Below are 20186 nucleotides of genomic sequence, written 5' to 3'. Positions count from 1 at the left end.
CAGTGCTGAGGATGTGATGGGAGATCAGAGCGGCTCAGCGCTGCGCTCACACCGGGCCAGCAGTGCCAGTGGGAGGGAAAGCTGCAGCATTTGTAGGAGGTGCTGTATCAGCAAATGCTGCCTTTGCTCTGAGGGCTCGCAGCGGAGCTGGGAGCAGCTTTATGTGGGAGTTTCCATTGGAAGCCATCCTTTGCCAGTGGGCGCTTGGTGCCACAGCGCTGCTGGGTTGGCCATGGATTGCACAGATGGGGCAGAAACGTGGAGAAGTCTTGGGTTGGTATGTGGGTCAGCTTCCAAAAGCTGAATGGGACCAGACACAGAGCTGTGGCCCTCATTTGTTGCTTTTTGAAAGGGAATAGGTGGAATTACACAACAAAAGAACTCAGGTAGGAAGTGCTCATGCCACAGTGCAGCAAAACCTGGCGTCAAAATGGCAACAAACTGAAACTATTGCTGAAGAGCAATTTTGAGATAAACCTGCCTTGGCAAGCTGCTGCTAGCCATGGCAGTGTGTGCAGAGCAGAGTAAATAAAACACATGGGAGAATAATGAGTCAAAGTGAATAATGCAGGATAGCATGACAGTGAGGTGTGTTTTTCCCCTGAGCAGGAGGAGTTCATCCCTGCTGAGCTCAGAGCCTCCCGGCGCGGCTGGCTGGGATGCTCAGCACTGCAGCACCACCAGTGCTTTGGGGAGGGCGCAGGTGGCTTTTCTGACTGTTCAGCTCAGATGAAGGTGGCTGCGACACAGTGGGGAGGTGAGGGCAGAGCAGGAGGGAAAGAGAAAGGATCAGCACAGAGAGGTGGCTGTTGGATGCGAGGTTCGTGTGACGCCAGAAAGAAAGATTGCCAAAGGCCCAGAGCTCCAAAAAGTAACTTCTCATTTATTATATTAAACAATAACATTTCTCTTATTATATTAAACAATAAGCACGAGTGGGTTAAAATTAAAATACCTTTCTTTCAATGCGTTACGACCATCAAGAGATAAATAGAACTACAATAATGTACATTTTTTGAGATATTAGTCAAATTTAGGTCAACATTGCAGTTTCCACTTCGTTTCCACCCTTTTTAGGTCAGACTAAAGAAAATCTTACTGAAAGGGACACCAGAAAGAGCACAGTATGCTAACAGCTGACGGAACCCAATTCCCCAGGAGTTTACTTTGGAAGTTAAAGGGGAAAGCAGAAGTTGCAAAAAGAAAAATTCCATTCTGTAACAAATTTGCCTTTATTTGCTTTATTTATAAAACTTTCAAGTAAAAAGAGCAGTAGATCAACTGATAAAACAAGTGTGTCAATGAATAACAGTTAACATACTCTAAAAATAAATCTTCTGTAATTCCACCATACTGCAAGCAAAACTCCTTCCTAAGAAAAGATGTTTGTTTCGAAGTCTATGGTGAGATGCAATGGTTGAGACACAAAAGCTTCACTGCTCCTCTGGTGTAGGAAGAGGTTGGAACGTTATTAGCACAGATAAATCACTGTAACAGAGCCGATACCCAACATCTGAATTAAAGAGAAGTGGAATTCCTGAGAGGGAGGAATCAAACGCAGAAGGCGGCAGAAATCAAACTCTTACAGCATTGGGAAAGCAACGATTCTACCTGGACCAAAATTCCTTGGGCCGTGGTTCTACAGAATAAATACTCTTCTCAATGGAGAAACACTAAAGAAGAAATAGTAACCCCAAAAGGATTATAAGAAGAATCCAAGAAAAGTGCATTATCTCTCAGCATAAGATGACAAAATAATTCCTACAGAACTTCTAACAACACATTTCAAAGATGAACAAAGAGGTGACAGTCAGCCCCAGCTTGGGACGTCCCAGCTCCAGGAGCTCTGAATACAGTGGGGACAAACAGTCTCACAGGGCAGAGATCTCATAAGGAAAAGTTGGCCAACACAACACCACCCCATACAGCAGTATTACAGGAGCACAGCTTCAACGAGCATCTGCTTTTACTGCAGAATGCCTGGTGTGCTTTGCAAGAGCGCGTGACCACGTCCTGGGGAAACCAGTGCAGGCAGATGTGAACACACTGCTAAGGGAACACAGTAACTCAGCACCTGTCCTACACGCAGCGCTTGCATGCAGAGCTTCCATGTGAGGAATTGTCTTTCCCTGCAGCTGTTGCTCCTCAGTGCTGTGTGCAATGTCTGGTTTCCCACGAGTCACTGCAGCAGGGACAACACTCCACACAAGACACACGTGCCATATAAATGCTCACTGACCTCTTTGGCTCAGTGTACCACAGTCTAATCATGTGTCCTAAAAGAAAGTAGCATCACCTCCATCCCTTCCCCAAAGCCAACGCATTGGTGTTCCTCCTGAAGGAGCAGCTCAGGTGGAAACGGAGGAAACTGAAGTCCAGGTGAGCATGAAGTGCAGCCTGTGTAACTGGAACGAGGCGAGGAGACTTTGTTCACCTCAGCACTTCCATGTGTGATCTGTGTGTGGGGGTTGAAACTGCTCCTGAAAGAACTTGTTGGTTGTTTTTTAAATGGGGGGGAGGAAGAAAAGGCAAAAAAAAGAAAGTACAAGCAAAAGTAGAGAAAAATCACGGCCTCAGCCTGAGAAACAGACAACACGTGGCCCACACCCGCAAGAGGATCAGAAATTAAGCCTACGCTGCAAAGCAACTGAAAAGTGGGGCTGAAACACTGCGAAGGACGCGAGCTCACAGCCCGCAGACGATGCCTGCTTTCTGCCAGGTCTCTCACATTTGGCACCATGAGTGAACACAGCTTCTGATGCCAACGACAGCAAGCTCAAAACAAATTTTCTCATAGCAGTCAGTCCTCCTTTTTTTCTTTTTCTTTCGCCAGAACTTTGAAATTCTAAGGGCCGTAATCTCATCTGTGTTTCTGTACAGATTTCATTTGTGTCCATCTCTCTATAGAGAATACATACACACAAATGTTAATATATAGAATATATATGCATATTCTACATATCCACTGTATATACACATTTTATGTACAGCACAAGTAACTATATACTAGGCATAGTATGCGGGCATGTATAGTATATACACACACTATTATTACATTATACATTATATATATACACACTAATAATATGGATCTCAAAATGTACACTGTATATGCATTGTGTATAGTCACATTTTATTTATCTTGCATTGTTGCATCTGCCCAAATAGCAAAAGGCCTATTTGTGCTTCAAATTTCACCGTTCTGGAGGAAGAATGAGATCAATGTCTTGCCATAAAAGCTTTTGGCTTAGCAAATCAAGTGCAGTTATGATACAAAATGCTCAGTTACAGGCGAAAGGGAAGAACGTGGGAAATCATCTTTTCTACGTGGAAAACTGTATTAAATACACAACAGGGAGAAGTCACAGCTATGTTTTCCTCTACTTCAGTGTCTCAAATTTTGTGTAAAAAGCGTTTCAGTAAAGTGAAGGCAACAAGATCTTACAGTGCAGGGGGGACACATTCTGTCCTTGCTAATTCGCTAGATCTTCTGTTGCTTATTGAAGCAAATATGAAGAATGAGTCCATAAGGAAACAGGAAAATGAGCAATTAGTTCTAATGCTGTGTGGAATGCTAGATTAATTCACATTTCTGCCTTCCTGCTCAGCAACTTGAAACACCGATCCCTGCCTGAGAAGCATTATAAATGCCAATATTTCTGAGCACTGACAAAGCAGCAGAGTCTCGTTATGGTACATAACACAGACAATGAATCAAGCTGTTCAGCTCATCCACCCTGTCCCACTGGAGTGACATCATCCGAGGAGTATCCAAAAGTGGTTTTCCTTTCTGTAATGGCACTGCATACAAACAGGGTTTTATTACAGCAGAAGAGACACCATAAAGACTCATGCCCAAAAGAAAATGAAAAGGAGACTCTCACTCATGAATACAATTTGTTTAACTTCACTGAGATTCCTACACTGCAGTCATTCAATTAAGAAAATTATTCTTTCACAGCAAGTTTGATCTCATGTTAGCTACAGACAGACCAAGTTCGCTTTCAGAGACTTGAAGTCCTGTAAACCATCAGAAAAGAGGATGCCTTGATGTTTTAATACGTTTGATCATTTAATCTGATATACTACAAAGAAAAATGAGAAGGGATCTCAAATCAGACTCTGTAAGATTAGAAATCCCACTGCGCTCACATGGGTTCACTCAAAGAAGTACTGAAGTCGTCCTGTGGCTGTTTTGGTACTGCAGAGCATCATCTCCCTTCCTGAGGCAAATTAAAGGTTCAGTTTGCAGCACAAAGGAGACAAAGCACTGCGACTGCCAACGCTGCACACTGAGATGGGCTTTTGGTCTGATGCACTGCTGCAGGTGTAAGGGAATGGATCTGCACGTTGTGGATGCACACAAACATGCACTCAGCCCTTCGCACCTCAGACAACCAACGCTCAGAACTACCAATAAGATTAATAATTACTAATCCAATCTGATTATCTCTGTGAAGGAAAGCATCCAGAATAAGGCAGTTACAACAGAACGGGGAAAGATTGCCTTCGTTCAGTAAGCAGGCACTGTCATTGTGTTAGGAAAAATGAAAGGAAGGAAGCGAGGGCAGAAAAATGTAACTGCACCAATGAGGGTGAAGGAACAGCACATCTTCCAGAAAACGTTACAAGAGAAAGGCTGCATCAGGAAGAACAAAGAGCATCGAGCACCTGCCTTCTGCACTGTTAGACATGGAGGCCAAGGTGAAGACAACTGAAGCCTCAGAATTCCTGTGGTGACCAGAAAAGGCATTTTAGTAAGCAAATAATTCACAGATTTATCGTAAGGACTTGTTCAAATCAAACACACAAAATACATTGCTGCCCTTACCAGGAGGAAGCACTCAGTACCTCAGCCACACTTTAAAGCCAATCCAGACTACAGGACTTCCACAAGTTATGCATGAATGTGTTGCAAGTAACATCCGTTTGAGCCTGGCCTTATCGCAGCTAAGCAATATTTGATCTGTAACCCCATAAATAAGACAGGTGGAATTCAAGGAACAGAGGTAGAGGCTCTCACACACATCAGATGGATGACAGATTTGCTCTGGCAAATGGAGCCAACCTACGATGAGCTGCAGGGCAGAACTCAGCTGGAGCTTGCTGAGCATTCAGTTGTTTGATTCTATATGAAAGAAGCACTCAAACTTTTACCATAGTCCGTAATCACATCTGCATATGAGATAAAGCAAGATTTTACCTGGTCACTCAATTGCCAACCCATCACTTCTCCAACTTACTACAACAATTAAGTCCATCTTTTACAATGTCACCTACAATTAAAATCCAATGCAAACAAGTGTTTAAATAAGAAAACCTCCTAAATCACAGAGTTCTTAAATTTGGAGCACTTGATACTATCTATATTGGTATCCATCATATATAAATTGCCAGATTCTTTCAGAAAGGCCATATATCCGGGATAAAAAGGGACCATCTAATAATGAATTTGTGCTGAAGACTTTGACATAGATAACGCACTCATCAGCCTACCAGGAATAATTAAATAAACTCAGCAAGTGAAAGCTAATTCTATCAATATCTTCTTATCACCTTTTCTTTGAAATTTGTACTGCAGCCTCCAAAACCAGTCAGGTAATAAGCCAGATCCACAAGGTGCAGTTTACTATATGCAACGTTGTCTTCAAGACAAAGAAACTTTGTTTTCAGTATCTTAAGATCCTGTTAAGTCCCTTACAAGCAGTAATTTTACCTAGAACATATAATACAGTATTTCCTGCACTTCACGCCCTGGAAAAGCCGCGCAGAGCCCAGCTGCATCGAACCAGGCAGTCCTGTATGGAGTTGAAGTGACTAGAATTATTTTCACAACAGAACAGGAGGTGAGGATCTTTTGAAGCCGCGTTTAAAGGTTGCCCTCGGCCAGGGAGGAGCCCAGCAGCCCTACGAGCTCGGCATGTCGGCCTTACTGAGCGCAATGGCCAGCTCCAGGTCTTCCTGCTCCTGTCTCCGCAGCCGAGCCAGTCTTTCTTGCTCTGCTTTTTCACTCTCACGCTTTGCCCAAGCCAGCTGCTGCTCTTCATTTCCAAACTAAAAAATGAAAATGGAAAACGAATTAATAAATTCAGCAGAAAAGCCGGAGGAAATTATCTAAGAAATACTATGAATCAAACTCAATAAGTATGTGAATCAAGCACCGAGCTGTCTTAGGCAATCCTTCTGGACCAAGACAAAAATCCCCTCACCGCTCTCCTCTCTTCATCCTTTCCTTCTTCTCCTCAACTTCTTCCTCCTCTCCCCACAGATCAGACCCAGCCGTGCATCCTGCACCCCAAACCCCCCAGGTGGCACTTGGGGAGCATCGCAACCCTCAGCCCCTCTTAAGAGAATTCCATTTGTTAGCTTTTAGATGGTCAAACCAAGAGCTATTTATTCTTGTGCAATTCCATTGCTTAATTGTAGCATTTCCTGCTGAGGGTGAGGGGCTTTAATCATGACTGTGGAGACTGCTGATTCGGGAGAAGTTTCATCAGAAGTTACAAAAAGTGCTTCTGTAACTGTTCCTAAAACACATGCAGAGTTCTTCCAGTAAGAAGCAATGTAAGAGAACCCACTTCACTTCAGCAGAAAACACTGAGGAAACAGAACACATTTGAACATTCAGCTTCCAATGCCTGAGCTTCCCCAAACGCTTTCAAATACACCACAACAAAACCGCTCCAAGACGTGACGGCGTTTGCTGCTGAACATGCAGAAGTTTGGTTTGCTTCCATTTTCTGCATGACGTATTATACAAATACTGGCAATAATTCTGTAACTGAAATAATAATTTACATCTAAACTAATTGACAGTATCATTTCCTTTTGTTGAATTTGAGCATTTGCTGAAGAGGGTGAAGCCAGCAGAAGTGTTGGCAGAGCTGCACGTGAATATCAGCATTACATCCTGCTTCCAAAGCTTGCTTTTTAATGCCTTTTTCTGAACGTTCAGGAAAACTTTCTGTTTTTTAGGAACGGGAGGGGAGAGAAGGCCATGGAACGTGGTGGTTTAATTTCAGCTGAAAATATACTGCAAGAATTGCCCAGGGGTCCACAGCACCATAACCGAACACAGCGATGCACCACTGCTCCTGCCTGACCAACCTGCAGCACTGCACTGATTACAGCACAGCCTGAAGGAGCAGATGAGTAAAATCAAGATGATTTGATGAGAAAAAAAAAAAGAGGACTAATTAAGCACTTCTCTTCAAACGATGCTTCAGCTTTCAGTGCCATGGGAGTGCATGTGGGGAGCTTTCCATTCAATGCTACTGACATCCTATGAACGTCCCACACACCTGCAATGATATTTCACTTTGAAAGATATCCACCCTACTGTCAGCTCTCATTTAAGTACATTCAGGGAAAGGTAAGATTCTGGTGCTCACTAAGATTTTAAGCAGACGTTTCTCAACATACAGTGCAGAGAGACTCCAGTGGAAGCAGGACTTCTCCATATATCCCACAGACTCAAAAAGAATATCCTACAGCTGGAATGACTGAGAGTAACAGTTACTCTTTCCCAGAAATACAATAAACTTTGGTCAAACTCCCCTTGGGTGTCTTATTAACATGTACATTTTTCAATAATGGTGAGAACAGCTGCATCCCTGCAGCTTGCATCTTTGGATAGGTCTTCCAAGGATCTGACAGTACAATCTCTGACTTGTTTACAATGCACAGCTTCTATTTCCACGGGTAAAAGGGGCTGAGTAAAAGCTGGCCATGCCTCATCGCAGAGTTAATGCGAATTCAAATGCTCAGGGGCGTAATGCTGGCCATCAGATGGTGAGCTGGTTTACACAACTCCTCCCGGCCTCTGATCCATGCACAGATGGCTCATAAAGAGCCCACAGAACTCAGTGACATGTCACTTTAGGTAACTTCTTTTCTGTTTTTGCGTAAGTCCAGGTTTCAAGTCTAAAACCATGCAACACAGCTCTCCTTTCATAAAAACTTGCTTTTTTTTTTTTGCATTAGTACAGTCAGACCCAATGCATGAATGAGGAAAACAGCAGACTTTGGCAAAACTAATAAAATACACACAAAAAGCTACAGCAGTTTGTCTGCTAAATTACCAGATCACATTATGAGAAAAGAAAAATAGTTTGCTTCTAAATGCTGTGGTTTTTTGCAAATTTAATTGCTTTCTGCAGGCTGATGGATTGGTTTTTCTTGTTGATCTGTAAATTGAAGCTGGAACATAGAAACACCTGAAATACAAGCTACCAAAATACTTCAGTTTGCTCCAAAGAGTCGTATTTAGTGTCAGTGGAAAAGCTAAGGATGCAATGAGAACATCCTTAAATGGTGCGTGCCATGGCCAACTAATTATTTCTTTACAACAGTAAAGAATTCCAAATCACAGCCAGGTTATTCCATCACTCAAACCAACACAGCACTGTTTTCAGGTTCCACAGATTTGAACTGTGTGTCAGAACACTTTCTATAAGGAAAATGGCAAAGTTTCCAAGGAACAGTTGAAGACAAGCAGAATACTCTTCCTGACCGCAAGGTAACGAGCATCAATTGTAGCACCACAATCATGTGCAAGGCAAACAAAAATAAGCACCAAAAAGATGAGGGAAGCTGTCCCATTCAGCTAACTCCTTTTATAACAGCAGAGAGCCGCTCACAGAATCACTCAATTTTTAGTTTTGTTGGATGAGGTCCCGCCTAACAGTAAGGGGCTGCTACTCCTGAGCTCACTTCTACCTTTCCTCACCTTCTAGTTAATCTCCTCTCCTGGAAACTTGATGGCACAGAGAGTTAAGTGCTAGAGCACCTATTGGGAGGGGGATCACCCGCTGTGGTTAATTGTTCAGTACCTTCCATTAGTGTAAGCCACACTTTGAACATAAGAAATGCAGTCTGTAAGTAAGACAATAGCTGGGAAACAGTGATTCCATTTCATTCCTTGTCTCTCTTTCAAGGAGGAAGCTAGGTGGTGGTCAAGAAATTTCAGATAAAGCAAGTTTTGCGTCTTATTTTTATTAAAAATGTCACCATTTGGTATACAATCACAGAACTTAACTGTGCATGAAATTCAACAGGCTAAGACTAACTGTGGTAAAGCATACAGAGTATCTTCAACTTGGACATCTTCGGTATCACAGATAAATTAAAGCACTGAGGCCAGCTAAACGTATGCACAGGTGACCTCAACTGACAATATCACATAGGAAAGTGATACACATTTACTATTAGCTAATAATCAGGGGAAAACATTAAAAAACAAGCAACCTGAAAGGTTCAGCTTAAAGATCTCCACTCGCTGAGCACCAAACTGCGCCCATCGGGAACAGATCAAACTGGCAATTTCACTGCATGGCAACGTGACAGAACAGAAACACATGAAAGAAGGAAGAAACCTGATGCTGCGAATGGAACAGATTTCTACCTACTTGTGGAAGCAGGAAGAACCACGCTACTACTATATTTACAGTGATTTCCAATTCAGTAACACAAGTGCCAGCACGGAAACCAAAAGCAGGCTCTCAGGAACCCGGACTTTTTACGACTGGGTTCTTGGCTTCACTTCCAAACCTTCAGATACTGCTTTTTGGATTGCAATATGGAAGCTTCTGCGTTGGTTCTACGTAACAACTCTGTCTTCTTTGTCTAACAAGGGCTTTTCTACAATACCATTCATAGGAACAAAATGCAACAGCTAAATTTGCAGTCTCTGTCTTGTATATATATCCTTACGATCACATTCCATTGTACACAGCAAACATTGTGACAGGATTGTCAGCGTTTTTTCATAACAAATACAAATACTCCAGGGAACCTTTCCCTTTAAGGATTCACTTCTCAGGATATGGTGAGATTGCTGTATAAATGTCTTCAGCAATTATTTTTGAATCTGTACATCATTGGCTCCCAAAAACCAATTTACAAAATAGCCTCCATGCAACAAAAACAATACACAGATTCTGCTACAAAGAGTTTGTAAGCAAAGGCACACTGTACTAAAATAATTTAAATGCAAGTAAATCCTTCAAAATTTAGTATGGAACTCAATTTTTTTTTTTTATTGAAATAATGCCTTTTTATTACAGACGTATTAATACAAAAACAGCGAGGACAGCATGAAGGTACTAAGAGACAGAAGCCAGTGAACAGTAGGTTTGCAGTTAAAACAAAAACCCAATAGATTGCTGCAAGCAGAGCAGAAAGTGGTTTGCTCAGAGACAATGAACTTAACTTACAGAGCTGAAGTCTGCAAACCCCAAGGAAGAGTCTTTAGAAGTTTTACTTGAAGAGGAGGGAGCAAATGGATCTTTTCCACTAAATGGGTCCCCAAACCCCTTTTTACTCTGAAACGGGTCACTGCTGTCAGCCCCAAATGGCTGGAATGGATCATGGGGCTTGGGAAAATCTGAAGACCCAAGGTGGCTGACAGGAGTGCTTTTACCTGGAAAGTTCAGGAAAAAAAAAAAGGAGAAAAAGAGAAGTTACTTACCATGGACAATGCAAATCCCTTACATAGGAAACTGCTGAGATGCACTTTAGTATCATCCACTCTTCCTGGGTGCTTTAAAACTTAACCAAATCCAACAGTACTCATTTCTCAGTGCGATTCATCTCTGACAGCTGTTTTATTTAAACAGATTTACCTTTCTTACAAATGCAATATTAATTCCATCGAGATTTTAAACGATAAAACCCAACATGAAGACACCTGATCAGAAGAACTCAACAAGCACGACTTCAGTTCATTTTCCAAGAACAGAGACATTTCAGTTTGTTTGGGACTATATAAAAGGCAGAACACATGGACATTTATATCACTAAAATAATTAAGTAATTATTTTAAGTAGTAGTGTTAAGTAGAACTAAACAGTAACTTGTCTGACTGTACAGAATGTAAGTGCTGTTTTTTTTTCCTGGAACTGGCTCATACTTCTACAACTGCTTACAACAGAAAAGAGTGCAATAAAGAAATCACCTTGTTGGGGGGTGCCTGCTGTGCAGCCCACTTTTTGTAGGCGATTTCTTGTTCATACACCCCCATAATGGGAACTGCTGTGTGTGCTTCATCTTCAGGACAGATCACTAGACTAAATGTCACTGTGAATACTGCTGTGACTGTTATAATACAGAAAAAAAATCATTTCATGTCCTCACTGTCATTTTCTTCAGTTTTTGAGCGTTGAAAAATAAAAGCACGGTTTTAATTTTGTGATTCTAAGGAAGAACTTGAACAGGGCAACCTCTGTAAAATCAAGATTATTTGTTGCAGAGAAACGAAGGGCAGTGCCCATGCTGAATAAACCAATCTGAGCACTCGCAAGCCCTCAATGAGCCCTCTTTCATCCTCTCTCTGTTGCTTATAGCTTGTTTGATCCTGCAGAGCTCAGCAAGCATGGCTGTGAGGCTAGCAGAAGTTTGTTTGGCTAGATGCTTAGTTAGATTTCAAATTTACTAACTTGCTAGCCACAGATTGGTAGCAGTGACAAGAGTTCTCTTTCTTACAGCACATCATTGCAGGCTGACCCCAGATGTGAGGATACATTTTAAAAAGATTTCTGTATTTTCACGTGGGTTAAATATTTCTATAAGGTAAAGCAAGAATGCCAACATCACATTAAAACGTCACCAACTGAACAGAAGGACTTGGGTAAAGCTGTGATACTGCAAAATACACTGCAGGTAGTAACTAACAGCAATTGATATACTGTACTCTGAAAAATACCGTTTAACATTTTTGAGGGATGGCAATACGAAAGCACAGGCAAACAGTTGTAACCCTTACTTGTTTGATTTTTCTGCTAATAGTTTCAGGGGAAAAAAGTTCAGAAAAAAGCAAAACAGGTCCTGTTCTGAAACCACAGCAGTTTCAGCAGTTACCCAAGTGGTGCACCCAAACCACACCGAGGGCTCACTTCAGCAAAAAGAGATGATGAACAAAATGGTTTACCACAGCAAATGCTGTTAACTTGTAGTGAACTCCACCCATGCAAAGGGTTTATCTAATTTCATACCCAAGAGCAAAATTTAGGGCTGAGATCTACAGTTCAAGGCAAACAATTTCTCACCAGTAGAACGCAATTAGAGAACTTCACTCACTGAACGACAAGATATGGACAGTGCAGCCATAAATACAGTTCTCACTGTGTCCCACATGTCGAGGATGATCCCAGCGTTCTGTTTGGAAGAGGAGCTGGCTGCACACAGTGCATCACACACACTGCCAGGCCAACGGGGCAGAGCTGCCGCTGCGTTCTTTCAGCTCTGTCTGCACAGCGCTCCTTTCCAAGCAGTGCTCCAACATGACAGATCTGCCTCAGCAGGTCAGAGCCACGCTCTGTAGGACTCACAGTGACAGTGAGCAAAGCCCAGTCCTGCAGTCACGCCAGACAATCAATACCAGGTTCCTCACCCATCTGTAAGTGCTGGAGGTGTTACTCTGCAAAAGTTCAGAGGCTGAGAGGTGCCTCCCCCGCATCTCTCCTCGGCACTCCACCAAACCTATCTACATTCCCATCTTACTCAGCACACTTCTCAACACGCTGCTAAGCTCTTCACCGGTGCAGAACAAAACTTCCATGAACTGTGAGCTTTAAGAACTTACAGAAAAGTATTGCTGCCCTCAAATTATTCTGAAAATTACATTAAAACCAATTTTCTGCAGAATACTCAAAGCCTTTGTCCTCAACGAGGGCTATTTCTTCACTGTGTTTCAAACTCAACCTTCTGTTCACACAAATTCACAATATACATTTTTAGCAACAGAAGTAAGATTTTTTCCTATGCAAAACCCCCCCAAAGTGTTTTTGCTTACTATTTGCAAAACTCTCCCCCCTGCTAGGCAGCAACCCTGCATGTCTCAGCTTAGGAGAAATGATCTTACAACTTCTGGAAAGAGAGGTTTGAAGAAAAGTCATTATATATTAACGATCTGTTCTGAAACAGCCTCTAAACAACCTGCTTCAACAACTGGTACTGAAATATCTTTATTGTGAGAGATCAGCACAAACAGAATCAAAGCGTGAATGGAATTTTTAGTTTGTGGCTGGGGCAGGTGCTCCACCCATGAGTCATTTGTCCTAAACAACACGGGATGCTTTTATTCTAACACAACTGTCAGGTCTTCTACAAGGCACGAAAACAAAAGTTTCCCTGTTGCTCACAAACTCTGAGGCTGAATTTTTCACAGCCAGCTGCAGATGAGGAAAAAATAAAGGTGTATGGGCAGCTCGTGGGTAACCTTGGGGACTGAGGAGCTCTACGGAAACAGGTGTGCAGGGCCACTCAGAAACAACTTGCAATGCGTAACAGAACTCTGTGCTCCCCTTCAGACCAAAGGTGATCCATGACTCCAGTATGCCCATGCAATTTAAAATAAAAGTTAAAATGCGAGGGATTTTCTTCCTCCTGGTACAACTAAATGCTTAACTGATTTCTTTCATTCGTTTCTAACTCCTGATTAAATCCATTGTACCTGGAATGGCTTCTTTCTCCTCACACTTAATGCACTGCAAACATACAGAAAATTTCTATGCAAATTCATATACTGGGAATGTAGCACATGATGCAGGTCAAAAAGTGCCCACAAATATGTGATGTGCTTAGCACCATCTGCTCACAAGATAAGATTTTCTTTTAAGAAACGCAGCCAGTAAATGCACACAAAGCATCCAGGCTTTGTTTTGCAAGTTCTTTTAAACTGAGATACTGAACAAACAGTGCAGACTGCATTTCGTGTAGCTCAGCCACGGAGGACACAGTGCAGGCACACAAAGGCACTGAGATGTGCAACCCAGAAAGCAGCAAAGATCTCAGCCCTTTTTCTTCCTCAGTGCTGTTAATAAGAAGTCCACATAGATGTGAACTGACAGTGCTTTCATGCTGCTTTAAGGATGAAAAATGAGTCTAAAACTGTAAAACCAGTCAAACCATAAAATGCCTGAAGTTTAGAGAAGTGACACATAAAAAAAACTATATTTATCATTGACATAAAGGAGGAGGAAGCATCAAATACAAAGGAAGGCAGCAGTGGCACAGGGCTGCACAAACATTGCTGCTGCACTGCCTCTCCACCCTGTGCACTGAGCATGCACACACAGCTGCAGGGCATCCAGCATCATTCAGGGCTGCACAAGAAGTCCCATGGTGTAAACCTATTCGAAAGCTTCCAGTTAGACAACTGCAGTCCAAGCAAGCCTGGAAGTTGTGCACATCTCCCATCTGGGTATCTGCTCACTACAGAATCTACTCACCAAAGCTCTGAAGTCAAACTGCCTTCAGGCTATTTTCTTCCAGTATTTTCTCTCAGTCACGATCACTCAGTGGGCAGATGAATGTTAAATTTACCTTCTGAGGCTTACGAGCAGTATATTTGCTTCCAATCCAAACTCCTTCTGGACTAATAACCTTCTATGGCAACTACACTTGTGAGGAGAGGGTGAAGCATCCTCACCCCAAGCTAGGGACTTGTTTCTGTAGATGATGGATTGCTGCATGCATCGCAGCTGTCAGTTTTCACAGTACTCAATAGTTCTTAATGGACCTTAACTAGACCTTAGAGGCTACCACCCCTTTCCAGCAGATTTAGATACCATTTCTTTTTACATGGGACTCCACACAAGTGGGGCATCTCTGAAGGATGAGAACCATACTCACTAATTTAAGCAAGGCTGGTTTGGCCCCTTTTCCATCCTCTCAACATTTTTTGCAATATTTTGACATTTTGAAAGCACTACCTGTCATAAAACCCATGTGAGAATGGAATCGAAGCCCTTAACTCAAAGGCAGAGGTGTTAACCACTAACCTCTGAAATGCCAACCTATAAATTCATTTTCCATAATACCTCAGAGCTACAGCGAATAAATGGATCAAAAAACAAAGCCCAAGTTCTTTGATGAAGGACTGCGTGCAGCCTGGGATAACAGCTTCCAGTGCAATTTACTTTAATACCTGAACTTCAAATAGCAGGAAGATAAACTACACATCCCTTTTTTACATGGAATGAATGTAATGCTCAGCCCTTTGAATTCCCAATTCCGATGTTTTTCTGCTATTTATCTTTTGGTATCCCAGAGGAAAACTTGATTCCTTCAAGTACATACTCAATGAAGTACTCAGTTATTAATACAATACCAACCATCTCTGTTAGCCACTGATATTCAATCTGTACAAAATAAATTGTAAAATGTACACAGACTGAAAAAAGCTAGATTGATCAAAACAACCCTTTTTATCAAATAACAATTTCAAGAAGAAAACAGACCGAAATCACAAAGCACGCCTTCCTGCTCGTGTTTAGGACTTCATATTCTTTCAAGGTTAAAAAGGTCAAAACCACTATAAGCAGGCAATAAAAATTTAGAAGAGGTTGAAGGTTACACACTGGTTAGTGGTGAAGGTTCCTCCACTAATATCACTGGTTAACAGTACTGTTATAACCGCAATGTGGAATGCATGGTGCTGCATTTAAAGGAAGTGGTAAGGGTGGGGCAAATGCACTGGGTCCCACGATCAAAGCACTAGAGCATTGAATTTTACTTATAACCCAATCACTGACACCCACACAGCAGCTTCCTGTACTTTAAAAAAAAAAGAAAAAAGAAAAAAGAAAAAAAAAAAATCTGTTTCTCTCTTTTTGTAATCAACAACTTTTACCTAGAAACTAGTTAGCGGTGAGCTCTGACTGATTCCAATCTGCAGCTCAGGGCAGAAAACATAATTGTTAAACTGTGAGAACCTCCTAAGACCATTTCAACTGCCAGGTTTCAGTGTATCATCTCTTTCTGACTATTTAACCTTAATTACACAACAGTTCTACAAAGTCTGAAATCCAGTATGAGAAATACGTGAGCAGTGCAGGTTAATAAATGGAACCTTTACGACAGAAAATATATTTTCTAAATCTACACAACTTCAGTCAGTTTTTGTGACAGCATGAGAAAATAACTTGCATTGGGATTCAGAACCCAGAGGTGTCACAGGGCACCTCTATTCAGTGTGTAAACACACACCATTATTTTTCTTAATACTAGTAATAATTAATCTTGCCTTGTTTTTCAATTAACAGGCAAAGAAGAGGAATGCACTGCTCACTATGCAGAGCACAGTACTGCTTCAATCTGGATAACTTTTTTTTGTGCTTTTTGAGCATTACTAAAACTCAACATCAATAAATACTGGAAAACTTTCATTTTTCTCAGAAACAAACCCTTTGGTTTGTCCAGTACCACCTGGTGAACATCAAATTACTTCAGCCTGCTCCCAGCGGGGCTGTACTAAACCTAATGTCCATTAGGAACTTTGTGCACTGCAAATGCATTCCTGAAGAAAAAGAGCATGCACGTATTCCCCTGGTGACTTTTATTAGAACAGTCTGGTCAGAGCAGCTAAAGAGGTTTTTCTTAGCTGATCTCCTTCAACCCAAGAAGAATCTTAAACTAGGTAAGGGACAGAGACACCGATTTTTCAAATCTGTGTATGTAACAAAGCTGTGTTGGAGCTGTGATGTACACCTGTACCCAGGCTTGTGGTTCTAAAATACCTCTCTTCCTTGTCATCTCCTCGTCTTCGTTTTTATACACTGATTTATACACTCCAACTCTCCTTAAAAGACTGTACTTCTGCTGAAAAGGCACAAAAGGGCATTTAATCAAAAAAACAAATGCATGAGATTTCTCTTGGACCAAAGATCAGTTTAAGACCGAGAAACATCTGAGATATCTTGAAGGCCCTGGTTCAAAAAAGGGTGAAAAAGAAGGAAAGTGATTTATGAAGAACATAACTGTAAGCCTGAGATTCAGCCTAAGATACAGCTTTAAGGAAATACTCTCGTGATTGTTATCCCCTCTCCTAACCTTAGTTTTTGAGAAGGGAAAGATACGGGTCTCAAGGGTGTCTCAGCCATGCCACATAGCAAGTGCTTGCCTATCCTTTCTAGATAATAACCACCGACAGCTGCAAACAGAAGTATCTGCCAACAGCCATCAGATCACTGCTGCTTCTCAATGTCCAAGCTTTGAAAAAAAACACCAACTACAGAAAAACAGCAAGAGAGGAAAAACAACCAATTTTTCAGTTTACAGGTTGGACTTTATATGCTGAAACGATTACCCACTGAAACTCTGCTGCTGACAAAGCTGCCCTAACTGAGAAGTTCTCTTAAGCACAGCAAGAAAAGCATCCCTAGAGCCCTTATTTGAGAGCAGCTAATCTGAACACACTTCTTTTGCAGGTTTGTGCAGGTACCCTTGGATCTGACCTCCATCAAGAGGCCAACAGAGGCTGTATCTGAAGCATCTCCCTGACCCTGTGCTCAGTTCCAGAAGTTTGCACCACTTTCATGAAGAAATAACAACTGAGGCACAACTCCATGTTTTCTGGGCAAAATACAGAGATATGGGCAAGGGAAACTATGGCATACCTTGGCCATGATCTGATAATCCAGAACAACCTGCATTAGCTCCATATACAGATGAGACCATGTTTGTATGCCACATAAGCCCTACTGAACTTTGAAAGTTGTTACCTACTACTTTAGGAAATCAAGCAACTTTTAATGCTCTGCAAAAACATCAATTAGTGGATTCTACTTGATTTTAGAGCATTGAGAACAAGTAAAGCTTTCTGTCAGACCTCTATTGCACCTGACCTCACAAAAGACAAGCAGCCTTACAAGTCATTTTCAAAAGCAAGAAGTTTTACAAAAGCAAGTATGAACTGGGAACAGAAATGCAACCTACAGATTTGGCTGCTAATAACTGGCATTTATTCATCCTTCAGCAAGATCTTTATCACATACTTTTTTTTTTTTTAATTAAACAGACCAATGAGGAAAGTAAGAAACAACGGAAGTTTCTTTCTTGTTGTTTTCTGAGCAGTGTTCCCATTTCTAACACACATTCGTGTGCTTCTATCTCCTGCTCAAATCGCAGTATATTACTATGAAATTTCTCATGCTTTAAGTAACCGCTGAAGATTGCTTTAGTGTGGAAGGAAGGGAGGAGTATAAATGCATAAGCACATGAGGTTCGCTTGCTTTAAAAAAAAAACCTGCTTTGTTTCCTCCTTGTCTATTTTATCATAACAACATTTGCTTTGGGTAGAGCAGTGGAACCTTACAAATCTTGTGTCTCACAACAAGAGGGAAAATTACACATTTAAACAAGATTTTTGAAAAGACTGATTAAAGGCTGAGTGCACACATCTACAATCAAAGCAAATTATTAAAGCTGTGTGTCCAAAATCCTTCAGTATACACAGAAGAGGGAATAAGCAGACAGACAAATACAACACTAAAAAACCATGCATGTAAGTCAGCCCTGTGAAATGTATTGCCCATTTCTGCAAAGTGTATTTGCTAGGAGCATTCATGTTTTGAAGAAGTAACATAAAGAAACCACATTAAAGAAATAATATAGGTGTACTTAGTACTTGTTTGACTCTTTCATGAAAAAAAAGATTACCTTCAGCTTTAATACTTCTTCTGTTCATAATCTAATGCTGTAGCAATGGTATGCTTATATCTGTTCTATTGAACAGTATTTTGCAAACCTTGGATTAATCTATGGGACATCCTGTGATAGAAAGCACTTTTCATGTTATCCAAGAATCTAATTCTAGCACAACTGGTTTGCAAAACCTGTCAGATCAACAGTATTTGTTGTAAACAGGATGGGTGCTGGTGCACGCTTTTCTCCAAAACACAGCAGTTGAAAGGCAGACAATCCTCAGTAGAATTACTAGCAGACAAGTAGAAAGATAAACACCTTTCAAATTCTGAACATTGACCCACGTTTACTGCAGAATTATGGGTCTGCTCATATACAGAATCCAGACCTCCTTTTTTTTTCAGGTAAGCCGACTAAACGTTCACTGCTAATATTAACTGAACTATTCTGCTGCTGTTAAAAGTAGACCTGAAACTAACAGCTCTAAAGTGGCTTCAGTTCTTGAAACAGTTTCACTGGTATCTGAACGTTTTTAAAAATCAGCTTTTTAAAAAGATCAGCTCTAGGGAGGGAGATTGAATTTCCAACCAGTTTCACTCTGGTTTATTGACAATTCCTGCCAATCTGCTGATAATCTCATACCTTCTTTCACAGCTGAAATGTAAAATATTAAGATAGAAAACTGACAACTTGTCCTTATTTCCAAGAACATACAGTAATACACTGGGGGAACTGGTTATTAAAAATAAAACCTCCTTACCACTGGGTGGCTTGGGTCGTGGAGGGACATTTTTCTTCGGTGGTAATGCTGGTGTGTCTGATTTGCTTTTGAAAGGGTCATCTGAGAATCCCATTCCTCCAAACGAGGAGGTGAAGGGGTCTGAAGCTACTGACTGCAACAGAAAAAAAAGAAAAAGAATGTAAGCACATTGCAGAACACCTGTTGTTTTGCAAAGGTTCTAAGTTACCTCACTGAAAAGTGTCAACTTCAATTCTGTAAATGTGTCCACAATTCTTGTTAATGTCAGCAGCACAAGATGCTCATACCTACTGCCAGAGGTGCCAGGACTTTGTCTAAGAGCACAAGTAATAAAGGGCAGCTGTGCTCTTAATCACTTAAGTGCTTCTCAAACTTTTACCCCTAGCAAAAAGCTGAGAAGAATAAAAGGAAGTAGAACTCCCTTTTATTATTTAGTGATGGACATTCACACTACAGCAGAGCCTTCACTCCATGATAAATCAGAACCACGAAACAAAGTGTTAACTGTGAAACTATGCCAGACTGTAGAATGGGCAGCTTTTCTTCCGAGCTTTACTTAAGTTACACCTATTTGTATTTTTTGTAAAATCTTGGAAAATTCTAAACATGCATTGTTTTAACATACTTCATATATTCAGCTGTTTTTTGTGAATGATGACAAATGGCACAACAAACTGCACCACGCAGGAAAACCTATCCTGAAATAAGAATGCTTTGTAGGCAAAGCTACAAGCTAACAGCCACCAAAACTTCCAACCCAAAACAAACACTTCGGTATTTGTAAGGACTGCTGCCACCTACTGGAGAGCAACCTCACAAAAACAGAAACATCAGAAAAAATTAACTGCAAATTCCAAAGTCAGACTCACAAAACCATCAGCAGACTGCGACTCCCATCCAGATTAGGAGGTATGGAGATACAACTACTTGGAATACATCATATACACTCAGTTTATAACAATAAACCAAAAAACAGCAATCCTGTTAAACGTGAATGTCAGCA

The 20186-nt window shown here is 41.2% G+C and overlaps 1 protein-coding gene across 5 annotated transcripts in view; it reads right to left on the bottom strand.

Annotated features, from left to right (window-relative positions):
- Positions 1-884: 884 nt before the first annotated feature.
- The window catches only part of EPS15L1 (epidermal growth factor receptor pathway substrate 15 like 1), a 35536-nt gene continuing 16234 nt past the window's right edge, over positions 885-20186 (bottom strand). For 4 of the 5 annotated variants that reach the window (XM_042835662.1, XM_042835664.1, XM_042835663.1 and 1 more), the window contains 3 exons: positions 19184-19316; positions 10215-10420; positions 885-6054 (listed from right to left, as the gene is read on the bottom strand). In XM_042835662.1, coding sequence (XP_042691596.1) covers positions 5908-6054; positions 10215-10420; positions 19184-19316 — 486 coding nt within the window. In that variant the 3' untranslated portion in view covers positions 885-5907. The remainder of the gene's footprint in view (positions 6055-10214; positions 10421-19183; positions 19317-20186) is intronic. The other variant, XM_042835665.1, reaches the window with a different exon arrangement.

Source organism: Centrocercus urophasianus, unplaced genomic scaffold (genome assembly GCF_019232065.1).
Source record: "Centrocercus urophasianus isolate 14NV4802_14NV808 unplaced genomic scaffold, USGS_Curo_1.0 seq_54, whole genome shotgun sequence".
NCBI classification, from domain to species: domain Eukaryota; kingdom Metazoa; phylum Chordata; class Aves; order Galliformes; family Phasianidae; genus Centrocercus; species Centrocercus urophasianus.
The sequence above is the reverse complement of the archived record's forward strand: the minus strand, read 5'-3'. Positions and strand labels throughout refer to the sequence as shown.